At 40.9% G+C, this 15,360-nt stretch overlaps 1 protein-coding gene across 14 annotated transcripts in view; it reads right to left on the reverse strand.

The window, feature by feature from the left end:
- PIKFYVE (phosphoinositide kinase, FYVE-type zinc finger containing) overlaps positions 1 to 14,207 on the reverse strand; it is a 77,620-nt gene extending 63,413 nt beyond the window's left edge. For 5 of the 14 annotated variants that reach the window (XM_067740797.1, XM_067740796.1, XM_067740788.1 and 2 more), the window contains exons 1-6: positions 14,161 to 14,207; positions 10,377 to 10,557; positions 8,448 to 8,597; positions 8,162 to 8,197; positions 5,333 to 5,451; positions 4,285 to 4,456 (exon numbers count right to left, since the gene is read on the reverse strand). In XM_067740797.1, the coding sequence (XP_067596898.1) occupies positions 4,285 to 4,456; positions 5,333 to 5,451; positions 8,162 to 8,197; positions 8,448 to 8,597; positions 10,377 to 10,548 (649 nt within the window). In that variant the 5' untranslated portion in view covers positions 10,549 to 10,557; positions 14,161 to 14,207. The other 9 variants (XM_067740798.1, XM_067740794.1, XM_067740803.1 and 6 more) reach the window with 7 other exon arrangements.
- Positions 14,208 to 15,360: the final 1,153 nt, after the last annotated feature.

A 15,360-nucleotide genomic window follows, 5' to 3' on the forward strand; every position in this document is an offset into this window, starting at 1 on the left:
TAGCTGTGGCGCGCAGGCTCAGTAGTTGTGGCGCACGGGCTTAGTTGCTCCATGGCATGTGGGACCTTCCCGGACCAGGGATCGAACCCGTGTCCCCTGAACTGGCAAGAGGATTCTTAACCACTGCGCCACCAGGGAAGTCCTGTCTCGAGTCTTTAAGACAGAAATTCTGCCTGAGTTTCCAGCCCGCTGGCCTATCCTAAGAATTTCAGACTTGCCAGCTCCCTTAATCACTTGAGCCAGTTCCTTAAAATAAATCTTTCTTTCTATATAAATGTGTGTGTGCTGGGGGGGTGGCGGGGAGGGGCGTAAATACCCTATTAGTTCTGTTTCTCTGGAGAACCCTAATACAAATTTTGGTACCAAGAGAAGTTCTAGAGCAACAAAATCTTAAGGTTGAATTTTCTGAATTCGTTTTTGGGTTTCTGGAATTGGTTCTCTAATTAGATTTAAAGGCAATAAGGACTCTATTTCCAGTGGTAAAGAGAATGCTGATAGTCCACGGTGTGATGGGGCAACAGAGTCACGTAAGTATCACCTATGGATACTCCTAATCAAATACTTATAAGAGGCAAAGACCTGACTTACCATGTACTGCACATCTTAGAACATTTTTGTCAAACTAATGAGTATGAGATTAGCTGCTCCTAATTGCACTGGACAAAAAGGGAAAAGAATGACATCAGGAATTCAAATTCCCAGCTCAAGAACTGTACAATGTACCTCAAAGTGTCTATGTCTTCCCTGAAAGAACCATACACAGCTGCAGAACTGAGACTGCTGAAAATCAAACCAAGAGTCTCATCATGCAAGTGACTGAACCACAACACACACTGAATCACTTAACCTTACGGTGTGTCTATTAAAGTTAGGGCATTGATTAGAAAGGAATGAAATCCTGAAAACTGGAAGGGGATATTTGGGGAAGCTGGGAACACTGAACTGCCAACTTCTACTTAGTCTTCTTTGCGAGTAGAAGTAGCCTTTCCACCCTGTCTGAGATTAACCCTGCTTTGCCTGAAAAATTCACAACGGCCTCCCATGAGTTAGCTGCCTTGCAAGACCCTGCTTATTCTCCTCAGGACCCACTCCCACTACCCTCTTTGCTTCTAGGCCTATAATAAGACTCAGGTCCCCTGAAAGGAGAGTTATAAAGTGTGACCCATGAGGAAGTACACTACACTCCAAAAGAACTACATGATTTTTCCAATTTAGACAAACAGAAATCCAGGGAATATGTGTGGGAATGGCTACCAAGGGTATAGAATAATACTGGAAAGAACATAAAGTCAGATCAAACTGGATCTATTGATATGGACCCACTAAGCAGAGATTCTGGATTTAATGTTATAGCTCAAGGTGTTCAAAGGGGCTCTAACAGTCTGGTTAATTGGTTGGTTGGCTAAAACATGGACCAAAAGTGTCCTATACTAAATGAAGTTGAAATGCCAGAATGACCCTGGAATGCTATAAAGGAAGGGATCCAAAAGCTTAGGGAGACTGTTAAGAGCAGATTTACCAAGTAAGATCTGCTCGCTTGCCCCAGGAGGATCCAGGGGACATACCTTTCACCATGACTATGAGAAAAAAAATTTGTGAGGGGAGCCCCAGCATCCCTGTAGAGCTTTGCAGTCACCCATTATAGTGGGAACTGCTGGTGCTAAACTGGGAAATCTAAATGCACTGGGGACCACTGGATCCCAGGTTGGCAGGGGCAGAGTGGTGGCATTTAATCGACAAAGACAAGGTAGGCATGTTACCAGAAGAGACATCAGAGACAAAGCTGTAAGCAGAATAGTGTAACATATACAGAGATCTATGACACATCTGATCATGGTGTTCCTAAAAGTAAATGGGCAGTCTTCTAAACTCTTACTGGATTTGTATAAGAAAAAGAGTTCTAGATCAAGTGAACAAAACTCAAACTTGAATCAAAAAGAGTCATGACCCCTCAACCAATTCTCAGACTTAAGCCATTTACAGACCCAGAATTCCTTGAATGAAGGGAGGCTGCGTCACCTTGAGGAAGGGCCCCACTACACTGCCAAAAAATGTATACTGTTTATCTTCCTAAAAGGCTTCCCCAAAGGACCTAGAGCCTTTCACCAGAGTGACAGTGCATTGAGAAAAAGGTAATAGTCAAACTTTTAGGAGATGACTGGACTTTGGCACTGAATTAACACTAATTCCAAGAGGCACAAAATGTTACTATGGTTTTAAGTCAGAGCAGGGGCTTACAGAGGTCAGGTGATCAACAGAGTTCCAGCTTAGGTCCATCTTACAGTGGGTTCAGTGAGTCCCCGAACCCATCTGTGGTTATCCCTCAGTTCTAGAATATATAACTGGAATAAACATACTCAGCAAATGACAAATCCCTACATTTGTTCCTGACCAGTGGAATGAGGGCTATTATGGTACTTCTGGCCTCCAGAACTGTGAGACAACAAATTTCTGTTTGTCCTAACCCATTCAGTTTGTGGTATTTTGTTAAGAAAGCCCTAGGGAATCCATACACCAACCATATTAACAAGATAGGATTTTATCCTATAGGTAATGAGAACTCTGAAAGGGTTTTATGCACGGGAATTTGACATGATCAAATTAGCATTTAATAGGATACTGACTAGAGTATGAAAAATGAATTTGAGATAGGGAAAAACTAAAGGTAAAAAAATCTTTTAAAAGCTGCAGCCATAATCTGGATGAAAGATAACTGGGGTCTGAACTCTGAAGCAGTTTAGGTTAAAAAAAAAATCTTTTTTTTTAAAGTGAGTAAGGCCAAAAGGAAGATCTACATGATAATAAAAATAACATGAGAGAGATACTAACAGTGTTCTCAGACTTCCCTGGTAGTTCAGTGGCTAAGACTCCGTGCTCCCAATGCAGGGGGCCTGGGTTCAATCCCTGGTCAGGGAGCTAGATTCCACGTGCTGCAACTAAGAGTTCACATGCCACAGCTAAAGATCCCACATGCCGCAACTAAAAGATTCCCACATGCTGCAACTAAAGACCTGGTGCAGCCAACATAAATAAATAAAAATTTTTTTTAAATTATACATTCACACACACACACACACACACACACACACACACACACACACACACACACTCACACACACACACACACTTTAACAAAACAGAAGTGTTCTCTTTTTGGTAACTTCTGCCCACCTTCCACTTCCACTCCCTAATCACTACACACACCATTTAGTTTTTTTCTGCTTCAACAAATAATTTTAAATCTCTGTATTACTAAAATTTAGGGAAGAATATGAGTAAATGCAATTTGCTAAAGCACACTGTCATATAACTCAAGGGATATCTGTATTTTGTAAAATAAAAACTCTCATAGGGTTTCCCTGGTGGCACAGTGGTTGAGAGTCCGCCTGCCAATGCAGGGGACATGGGTTCGTGCCCCAGTCTGGGAAGATCCCACATGCCGTGGAGCGGCTGGGCCCGTGAGCCATGGCCACTGAGCCTGCGGGTCCGGAGCCTGTGCTCCGCAACGGGAGAGGCCACAGCAGTGAGAGGCCCGTGTACCGCAAAAAAAAAAAAAAAAAAAAAAAAAAAACCAAAAAACTCTCATAATAATATAAATTAGTGATCACTCCAACCAACTTGTCTAATAAACATTAACGGGGCTTACCTGGTGGTGCAGTGGTTAAGAATCTGCCTGTCAATGCAGAGGACACGGGTTCGAGCCCTGGCCCAGGAAGATCCCACATGCTGCGGAGCAACTAAGCCCATGCGTCACAACTACTGAGCTTGCGCTCTAGAGCCCACGAGCCACAACTACTGAGCCCACGTGCCACAACTACTGAAGCCTGCACGCCAAGAGCCTGTGCTCCACAATAAGAGAAGCCACGACAATGAGAAGCCTGTGCACCGCAACAAACAGTAGCCCCCACTCACTGCAACTAGAGAAAGCCCGCGCACAGCAACGAAAACCCAACATAGCCAAAAATAAATAAATAAATAAATTTATTTTCTAAAAAATTTAAAGAAAAAAACAACAACAAAAAAAACATTAACGGTCCCATGGTTTTTTGGTAGAATCTATGATACACTGTCTTTTACTCATGTTATTTATGAATATCCCCATCTACTTTATTATTTGACTATAAGGTCCTTAAAAACAAAGCCACGTCTCCCTCATGTTTGTGCACCCCATAATTCACACATGATGTCCAAAATTAAAAAATGACTTAACATGGGTCCTGTATTATAACTATCTTATTGTTATGATCTTTAAAAATTGTAAACGTGTCAATACAGCCCATTTACCTGTATAACCCATAAATTTTCCAGGGATTTCTTGATTGCAGCAACGACTGCAGAAAATCTGCCCACACAGTCGGCAGTGGTGTCTGCGTCTAAAAGTGGTAAATTTCTCATTACAGTCATAGCACTCTTTACACTGGCTATCTGGCATCCAATATTGCTTCAGGTCACTATCCTGTAACAATAAAAATGTGTGAAGACTTCTTGAAACTATTGATTATTAAAATGCAATGGCAAATGCAATGCTAATCAAAATCCTAGAAAATTTCTTTTGCAGAAATTAACAAGCTATTTCTAAAATTTATATGGAAACGCAAAAGGTCAAAATGACCAAGACAATCTTGAAGCAGAATAAACTGAAGGACGTATAATGTCAGCCATTAAGATTTATTCCAAAGCTACAGTAATTTTAGACAGAGTATTAGTGGGAGGAAAAAACGGAGCTGTGGAAGAAAAAGGAGAGCCCTGGACATATATGGACTCACCCTCACACTTATAAATGGATTTCTGACAAGATCTGTAATGCAGTCAGTGAAGGGTTGTCTTTAAAAAAAAATGGTGCTGGGATTTCCCCAGTGGTACAGTGGTTAAGACTCTGAGCTTCCGCTGCAGGGGGCACGGGTTCGATCCGTGGTCCAGGAACTAAGAACCCGCATGCCATGTGGCACAGCCAATAAATAAATAAATAAATAAATTTTAAAAATTTAAAAAATGATACTGGGTCCAACTGGACATCCATGGGGAAAAAAGTGAATCTTTATCCATATACTTCACACAAATAATAAAGCTTCTTAAAGAAACCATGGGAGAATATTTACTACCCCGGGCTAGAAAAACATTTCTTAAACAGAACACAAAAAGCACAATCCATAAAATGAAAAAAATTGATAAACTAAAATTAGGAACTTATGAGTAAAAAATATGGTGTCCACAGGTGAAGTTAGTATTAACTGAACTTTCTTTCAAGTGGCATTGTACCATTTTTAGTGAGTACCACATGGTCCCCAGGTAAGTGCTTAATAAGTAATCTTCTAAAGCCTCTAGACAGTACCTGGCTCTTCCCCTCCATGATTTCCTTGAGGCGTTTTAATACTGTGCTGAGGCTTCGGAGCTGAACAGCTGTACGAGGGTCATGACCTCCAAAGGCAGGTTCTGCCTTCCTTCTGGTATCTGAGTCAGATTTACAAAACAAAAAACAAAAAACACTACCTTAATAGTCTCTAGTATCAATGCAAAGTTCCTCTTATTTTTAGCATATATCAGTACTTACATTCTCCCAGCCAGTGACACAGACTGAGAGTTAAAACTAGCCTTTATAAGGGTAAGAGGCTGTTGAAAGTGTTTCTTATTACCATGTGAAACACTGCTTCACAAGCAAATGAGGGCTACCTGAGACAAACACTGTCTGTGACCACTGATGATTTTAAGGCCTGGATGGGAGCATCACTTAACATGGCCCAAAATTCATTAATGATTTCTTGGGCCCTTCGGTTCTGCTAGAAATTCCTGCGAGAAATTTAACAGAAGGAAAAGCAATGCTTGCGTGTTACCTAGCCCAGTCTCTACAGTCAAACAGGTCAGCGACAGGGTTGAACAGTTCAGTTCAGTCTGCAGACCACAAACCCAAAGGCTCGTGGAGTAGATCATGAGAAAGAAATTTAATAGCCAACCCCACAGAGTCTGACAGACTTCAGAACATCCAGGATGGTAATTTATCCACAAACTTCCCTTCACCGATGTCCAAGCAGACTTCTCTTCCCCAAAGAATTGCTAGAACCCCAATGCAACCCTCCCCTGCCACCTCCCTACTCCTACAGTTCCAAACTAGACGGGATCACTTGCTCTTGAAACAGCAATACTGAAGCCAGTCCTGTCAATAATAAAACACACCCATGTTCCAGCTTTGTGTCCACCAAAGCTGTCATGTATCATTTCCTTATTTTAGAGCAAGATTACAACTGAAGTTTCTACCTATTCCTGGCTCCAGCAGTTATTAAACCTAAGGATGAAGTAGAGGTGGCTTGACAAAAAGGATGAACATCCTTATTAGCTTAAACTCATTACCCTAATAACCTACGGTAAAGCAAGATGGAAAACAGCTCTCTCTATATCCTTCCCAAACTCACTTGTTTGCTAGATTAGATTTAGGTGTTCTTTGTTTTGGTTGAGTGGGAAAGAAAAGATTACAAAAAAATGTGAAGTTGGTATAAATTGACGAAGAATTTTCCAAGATATTAATTACGGAAATAATTATCTAAACAGCACCTATGTTAGAAAACTTTATTTCTATAAATAATATTTTAATTTCAGCAGATACCTCGTGTGTTATTACTAGAATAAAAATGTATGTGTATTAGAATGAGCAAATTGTTCTTGAGTCTCTGTGATAAACCAACTCTCCATGATTTACGAACTGAAAAAGGAGACAGATGAAGCTGTTAGAACAGTAAGGCTGTGCTCCCATGCACAGGCAACAATTAGTTGTGAAGCCCCTTGCATTTAGCCACTTAGGAGTATGAGAAAGTAAAAACAGCATCATCCACAGAAAAAGCAGGAGCAAGACTGTTCCTGGAACCAACAGATGATGGTTTCATCATGGATGAAGATGAAAGAAACATGAGAGAAAGTCTGGTCTAGCACTCTGCCCTCAAGCAAATCATCTTAGTTGCTTCTCTTGTAAAATGAATATTAGAAAATTAAATAACTTCCCAAGGTCACAGAGCTAGTAGACTGTGGAATCACAGCCTTTTAGTAGGAAAAGATTGGTAAAACAGTCCCAGGCTTGTGAAACTCAAATGCCTCTAGAAGCTAAGGCAAAATCAAAGAATCAAGTGGACTTGATAAAAGATAGTAAGGAATGGTGGGGATTGCAGCAAACTAGACATTACAAGCTCCACCTAGTGATATTTAAATTAAAGTTTATCAAAACATCAAGCCAAGGTTTGGTAGGCTGTCAGTTTCTAACCGCTAAATGATTAGACTCTAGTCCAACTCCTCAATTTTATAAACAAATAAATCCTATGCTTGACTCAGTATAGGATTTAGTCAAAAGAGCTCCCTTAACAAAAATAGGAGTGTTGCCACGGGCCAGGTTCAAGAGCTAAGGAGAGTTTAAGGTTAAAAGTGGGGATGGTCTCTTCCTTCCATCCATTTGGAGTAAAGAGCTCATTTCTCTCTTCCTACCTTCTGATTCTTCCTTCCAAACAGCTGATATGACGCAGGCTGAGTCCCTTTGCCCCGGGAAACCTACAGAGGTGATACAGCCAGCTCCGCTCCAGTCCTTAGGGTGAAACTCTTCTTCTGCTTCGTTTCTCCTTCTCCTCTGACCCACCAGAAGAAGGTTCTGAGCCAAGTCTCAACTAGCAATAAAATATCCTTCTGCCAACAACCATTACCTGTGCCCGCCTACTTTTCACTCGAAGACCTCATGGGGAAGACTGGCCAGACAAGGCAGGATCTGACATTCACGGACACCTGATTTCCAATGCTACATCCTTTTCCCTCTCTTATGCCCCCTCTCATTGCCTTTCTCCTGTCACCTTGAGTTGGGCAAACCACTGCACTGAGTTTAATAATCTAACAGAAATAAAACATAAAACAACTCACTTTATCTAGTCTGTGGATTCAGGCTGATCCCACTACAGCATGAAAATGAAGGACATGACCACGTAGCAGACCAGGATGGAGAACAAACAGGCAAGAGGAGCTCAGCTTATCCAGCCACAATGACAGCTTGCACCCCAACAAGGACAGAAGGCCAAGAGCAAGTGGCAGCCCGCTAATGGAACTGAGAGACTTCTGCAGCCAGAGGCATGCACATCACATTACACTGGCCACCCCAAGAACAGATGCAGCAGTCAGTCACAAAGCTGAAACTAACCTGTGTTCTCCTGGGGGTGTCGCAAACTGTCCTCTGCTGAAACCCAAGCAAGTAATTAATCAAAAAACAGTCAAAGAAAGCTCTGCCTTGTCTAAAGTTTAATGAAATGTTTAAGAACGCTTGTTTAGGTACCAACAGTTATCCAGGTAACAGTTTCATTAATTCTCAAGAGTACCTGACTATTCCAAATAGAAAAAAAGTTAAGTCAATAAACAACCTGCAAAACACAATGACTATGGGAAAAGTCTAATACACAGAGAGGAATGAAATGAGAACAGTGTCATACCTAACACTGAAGATCGCCGCTGGAGCTCCTCATTAAGCTGTTTTTTATAAGGTGTAGGTGATCTCACAGATTGTGTCCTTGAAGGGAGCTGGGGGCTGGTCCAACTTCCACTCAGAGATGGTTGCTCTCCCTGACCCCCTTCTCCTCTCTCTGCAGCAAACAAAAGCTTGGAATTATTGGAAAAACTAAGACTCAGAGTCCAGCAAAGAGAAGGAAATAGATGAGAAGTTTTTAGGAAAGAATGTGTACTTATATTACATGCCTAAGTAAACATTAGGGTTTTCTTAAAGAAAAAAGAGAGAGAAATTCAAAGAAGGTGGCAAAATTACATCCTTGGTATATGTGACCTTCAGTTTGTTTCACTTTTTTTTTTTTTAAATATTTATTTGGCTGAGCTAGGTCTTAGTTGCAGCATGTGGGATCTAGTTCCCTAACCAGGAATCAAACCCAGGCCCCCTGCACTGGGATCACAGAGTCTTAACCACTGGACCACCAGGGAAGTCCCTGTTTTACTTTTCATGAGAAATTTCTTGAGCATATTTAAGGAAACAGAATGCAAGCTCTACACAAAGGCAGTGATTTTTTTGTTGTTCTGCTTTATTTATGGGATAGATTCCTTGTACTATTAAAATAGTGCCCAGTGGATAGTAGGTGCTCAATAAACATATGCTAAATAAAAAAACTACTGTCATTTAATGGCTAAATGTAACGTATCCTAGACAGGATCCTGGAACAGAAAAAGGACATTAGGTAAAAACTGAAGAAATATGAATAAAATACTTACTTCAGTTACTAATAATGAATCAATAATAGTTCATTAATTGTAATAAATGTACTCTACCAATGTAAGATGTTAATAACACAGGAAACTGGGTGTAAGGTATATAAAAACTTCCTGTATTATTTTCCTAATTTTTCCATAAATCCAAAACTATTCTAAAGAATAAGATTGTTGTGGTTTCTTTAAAAAAAAAAGATTATTGTCTTCAAAATGGACTAACAGGTTTTACAGAGCTTTCAACATGACTGTTAATAAAAGTCAGTTAATACTATTAAAATTTCTACTGAGTTAATTAAACTATTAACCCCCAAATCCGTTACAACTAGAGGGATTACTTTCTAACACATTTCAAACAATACAGCTAAATATAAAGCAAAAGATGTAGGCCATGTTTTTTTTTTTAATTCTTCTAACAAGCAAAAAATATATTACTTAAAAAGAGCTCATTTTAAAAATATCTTTTCATTTGGTGTCATTAAATGTATACCTTAACAGGTCAACAACAAGCCTGCTGACAGCTTTCAATTTTTGAAAAATATGAACCCTTCCTCCCATGTGCTGGTCCTTTAGTTTCATTGCTTTAATTAAAATCTTTTGGGGGCTTCCCTGGTGGTGCGGTGGTTGAGAGTCCGCCTGTAGATGCAGGGGACACGGGTTTGTGCCCCAGTCCGGGAAGATCCCACATGCCGCGGAGTGGCTGGGCCCATGAGCCATGGCTGCTGAGCCTGCGTGTCCGGAGCCTGTGCTCCTCAACGGGAGAGGCCACAACAATGAGAGGTCCACATACTGCAAAAAATAAAAATTTTTTGGCTATTAACCCCTAAAAGAGAAAAGTCCATTCTATGAACTTAAGAAAACTGAGATATATTAAGAAAGGAAAAGAAAAAGAATGCTAACTTCTCTTTAAAAAGAGACCTCCTTGTAATATTTAGTTTTCAATTCTGATCTTCAGTTGCCAATAATTAATAAGATTAAAGTGAAAATTCTAGCTTTCTCTTCTTATGCAGTTAACTCCAGTGACCTATGATTATAAAGCTACCTCCTTGTTAATATTTCACTTTCTTGCAAAGACACAGCATGAAAGTTGAACAAGAGAATTTCAGAGAATCAAGATGGTAGGGTCTCTGATCTTTAAGAATAAGTCTTACCTTTGTTAAATCGAAAGAGATTTACAAAAGAACTATACGCGGATTTAAAAGGAGGTTCGTCCTGATCAGGAGTCAAAGGTTTAAAGTGTGTGAGGTGAGAAGGACTAGTAGGAGATCGAGGCAAATCATCAGCAGAGTCCAATGTAGGGGACGTCTTATCATCTGTGGCCATTTCATGAGTCTAATAAACAAAAGAAATAAGCAAAAGTAAGTTCCTCAGGAAGCCCGAAGGTTGATTCCAAACAGCATCCAAATATCTAGAAATCTGACTTCAAAAATTCAGACCTAAACAAACCAAAGAGTAAATAAATCTAGCTCAGCATACACTCCAAATTAAGACTTGAAAACACTGAAGTCTAGATCATAAGGAAGAGTCTCAGTTATCTAAAACTAGGAACATATAGTCAATCTCATTTTCAAAATTACTATTCAAATACAGAAAAATACCAAAATTATTAAAAATTTGAAGGTAAGGCATAAATGTGAGCAGGCAAAAAGGAAAAAAGAGGATTTTCACGTGATTTACATAGTTTTCATTTTAAGACTTTTTTGAAAAAATAGCTTTTTAAAGGGGAAAACTGGTTTTACACAAGCATACAAATTCCTCAAAGTTTTATTTTACTTATTTCAATGTTTTCTTTCAAAAAAATATAAAAAACGAATATTTCCAAGAACAGGAAACGAAATAGTCATCCCTTAACGACATTTCTATATAACCTCAAAAGTTACCTCAAACTATGCCTCATCACCTGTAAGAACTATCCAAATCCACAAGCTGACTGATCCCCATCATATGTCTTCCTAGGCACAGGAGCCTGGGTTTTCTCCTTTTAAGCCTCAATTCATATAGGCATTAAAATGAAGATCTTAACGGGCTTTTTTTTTTAATAACCAAAAATTATAATTCAACCAAAGCTTTAAAGCTAACCACATCATCAGATGCAGGTAACAGAAAAGCACTGATGTCTATTTTCTGCCATATTAATACTTCAAAGAGAAGACGATGAATTATGCATAACTCATTAAAATGCTATAGCTTGTAATCTAATTTATATTTACAAGGAGGACACTACACTCTTACAAAATGCTTTTTTCACTTTCAAAATCCTATCTACCATCTCATTTCATTTTTCTAAAAGCCTGAAAGATACAGAGCTGGGCTTATTACTACATTTTACCTCTGAAGCAACCAATGTACACTGAACCCAAAACAACTTTCTCGAGGGTCACGTAGCTAGTCAGTGGTAGAGCTGTAACTAGATGCCAAGTTTTACCCCAGAATTACTCTTTATTTATTCCTGCGGGCAGCATTTTATTTAATTATTTCTTCTTTTAATTAAAGAGATATTTCGAGTTTGCATCGGTTTTGAAGGCAGACACTCTTGGTTTCAAATTCTGACTCTGAAATATCTTCGCTGAGTAAATTTGGGTAAGAGCCCTGTGAGATATGTATTACCATCTTCATGTTACATAGTGGAAACTGAGTCTTAGTGTGATTAAGTGGGACAGTATATGTGAAGCACTTTTAGCAAAGTGCTTGCCCGTAAGAGGCACAGAATTAGTCTTTAGAGCAAAATTATCTTGTAGCTCTTCCCAGACTTTCAATTCTGGTCTACCTGAATTCTAACTACTCAGGACACTGCCAAATTAAAATGTTAATTGATTATTAATTAAACAAAGCAAAAATAAAACCACTGATGAGGAGAATTTCGGCAACAAATGTTTATTGGAATGGAGGGAGGGGGAAGAAAAAGAGGAAGAAGAGGAAGGGGCAGAGGAAGAAGAGGAGGAAGGGGGGGGAGAAGAGGAAGAAGGAAAGAGGGAAAGGACAGGTCCTTCTAAAGTGTCTTGACAACCCATATACCAGCATAAAGGACTGGGAAATCAGCTGGTGATTGATCAAGTGTAAATTCAAAAAGGTAAAAAGAGGAAAAAAAAAAAAAAGAGGGTCCTGGAGAGAAAGAATAATGTGATAGCAGTAACAACCTGAAGGCCTCAGAGAACATCCTACATAATACTTTGACGCAAGTAAAATGAGGAGAGTTAGAAACCTTCCTAAAGAGTCTTAGCATCACACCTAAGGGTCACCCATGTAGAAACTTTTATTAGGTTTTGAAGATGTGAGGATAAAAATTACCAAGAAAACACTCACCAGTGTAGTTTCTAAAACAATACAATCACACAGTTAATATTAATAACTACATAATAATACCAGGACCCTGAAAAAACTATCTTACAACTCTTATTCTGTGGTAGCTTAATAACTAACTGTCTGTGATATAAACTAGGATTCTTTCCTATCTGAGAGGTAATTAGAAGCATTCACTTACTCATTCAAAGACCTCTCATATATCACCAGCACTCTGCCTCTTCTCACTTGAATGTGACTAGTATATGCAGACCCCCTCAGCACTATCAAAAGTCTTGTCAGGAACTGAAATTTAGAAAATAAGCCTGCTCTACCAGCCAAACCAAAATTTTAGCAAACAGAAAAATGCAAGTATCAGTTCAGTCATTTCTAAGTACAGTGTTTTTTTTTTTAATACTCAAAATATATCTAACAATGCAGGACAGCTGAATAGTAGAAATGTTAGTTTCCATCTACAAAGACTTTTTTTGTTCAATTTTTGATCAACGTACCAACAGATGGAGATTTTCTAAAGGAAAACCATATGATCCATATTATTCTTCCCAGAAAGAAGAAAAAGGGAGGACACAGGAAAGTAGTCTTGCTCTGCAAAAGAAACTTAACCTGCCCTTCTCTGTCACAAACTCGAATCTAACGGAAAGAAACTAAGAACTTTTTTGTAATAATCCTGATAGTGGGAGTGCCAAAAAACAAGATTCAAATAAATCAGAAATAAGACACTACAATATACCAAGAGACCACCTCTACTGTCAAGGATGCACTGAATCAGTACGGAATAATATAATAAATACACCAGATAAACAGGAATAACTTGACTAAAACAGAATTCCAGCATTTCTCATATTTCTTGAATGCCTTAACAGTGACTTCTACATAGAACATAAGACCCCTAATTCCTAAAAATATTCCACTCTCATCCTTTTGTTGGGAACGTTCTAAACAAGGGGAAAATACTAACTGGGAAATCAAGTCTTCTCAAGAGACTCTTAAACATAGGTACAAATGGAATAGCCTCAAAGAGCAGAGGCAAGCATTTAAGGAAGTATATAAACCCTACTACCGGTACCGTTTCTGTAGATGAGCAACTTTCTTGTCCCGTCTATGTATACACCTCTGAAACACAGGCTCGGAGCTTAACCATCAGAGGGAGGAGGAACTGGACTATGCACCTCCGAAATAAGTTCAAGTATACGGGACGAGAGGAGCAAGAGAACTTCAAATGCTTCCAAGGAAACCTCTTCCAGAACAGCCCCACCCGGCTCCCTTCCCCACTCGCCAGACAAGGGGCAGCCGGGGAATCAAGGGAGCCGCCTGAATGCGGGCACAGGTTCTCTGCCCTTCCTTGCCCAGCCTCGGCCGCAGCCGCGGTTGCGGAGCCCCAGCTCTCGCCTTCACTTCAGACTTCCCCTCCGCTCCGGCCCCAGACCTTCCTAAACCCGCCTTCTTCCCCACTCTCAGGCCCAGCCGGCCGCGCGCCAGCCCCCTCCCTTACCTGCGCCTCCCGCCGCGGCCCCGCCGGCCACCCTCCACCCCAGCCCCCGCTTCACCGGGCCCAAGCGCAGGAAGGAAGCTTCAGAGCCCAGCGCCGCGATTCTCAGGCAGCCGGCGGTTGCGGCAGGAAGCAAAGCTGCTTACATGGTTGCTGCGGCTTCTCTCGTCCGCACCCCCCAGGCTCCGCCCTCTGTTCCTCCTCCCCTCCAATCCGTAACTCTCCCGGGCGCCGGCTCCGCCCTCCCTGCTCCGCCCGCACGACGTTCGGATCAGACGCTCAGGCAGAAGGAGTCCAACCCAGATAGAGTCGTGCTCAACACCTTGACCGAGATTAGGCCGCCTCAGCCTTCCTAGAGGAAGCCACGGCGACTGCGCGCGTGAGCGTCAAGTGTGCGGGGGTCACCGGATGGGTGAGGGCTGGACTGCGGTTACCGTATGTGTCCGATGATATGGGCACTAATAATATGTTACCGCGCTCAGCGTTCTTACGGACTGATACTCACTTGCATAACACTTGTGCCTAAAGCGAATATTGTTATCAGACTTGGGTGACTACGCCAATAACTAGCCAAGTTACCTTAAATTACCAATTTCTTTAGGCTCCAGGCCTCTAATCTGTAAAACGGAGCTAATGATAGTACCCTTCACAGATAGTTTTTTGAAGATTAAGTAAAACATTGTACGTAAATGTTTGTAGACATTTGGCACAATGTCTAATCCGGAATAAGTGATGTTAGCTCTATAGCTATTTTTTTCACTCAAGTTTTGTGCTGCAAAGACTGGCGCAAATAAAGTTACCAAGCCCCGTATTGCTCAGCCTGGCTAGCATCAGCCATCATTTTGTCCTGCTAGAGTGTTTTGCCATTAGCTGAAGAGAACATACCAAAACCTGCTGACAGGATTGTGGGATTTGGCAGGGGCAGTCAGAAAGGAAGTGAAACCCAAAGTGAGGTGCTGTTTTAACTAAATTCTGCAGACCCATTTCCCCCAAGAGTTTTGGCAAGTTCCCACCCATTTCTCCTTGAGCTGGGTCTTTTCAGCCACTGGAGAGTAGCATCGAAGCCTGAAGGCTGATAGCAGTATCAATGCCAGTCACCACTCTTAGCTGAGCCCCTCAGCAATCTTCCTAGGAGTCAGCAGTCAACTTCCTCTTCCATTCCTCACTACTGCTATTCCGCACCAACACCATCTTGACTATCATTCTCAGCAAGAGAATCTCATCTACCTGAGTGAAATAGCCGAGGTGTTGGGTGCGATCCCTAACTACCTAACCACCCCAATCACATTTACCTGCATTCACATCCACCCTGGCCTGACTCCTGCCCTCATTTCTGGGAGAAAAGA

This window comes from Pseudorca crassidens, chromosome 6, assembly GCF_039906515.1.
Source record: "Pseudorca crassidens isolate mPseCra1 chromosome 6, mPseCra1.hap1, whole genome shotgun sequence".
Lineage (NCBI taxonomy): Eukaryota > Metazoa > Chordata > Mammalia > Artiodactyla > Delphinidae > Pseudorca > Pseudorca crassidens.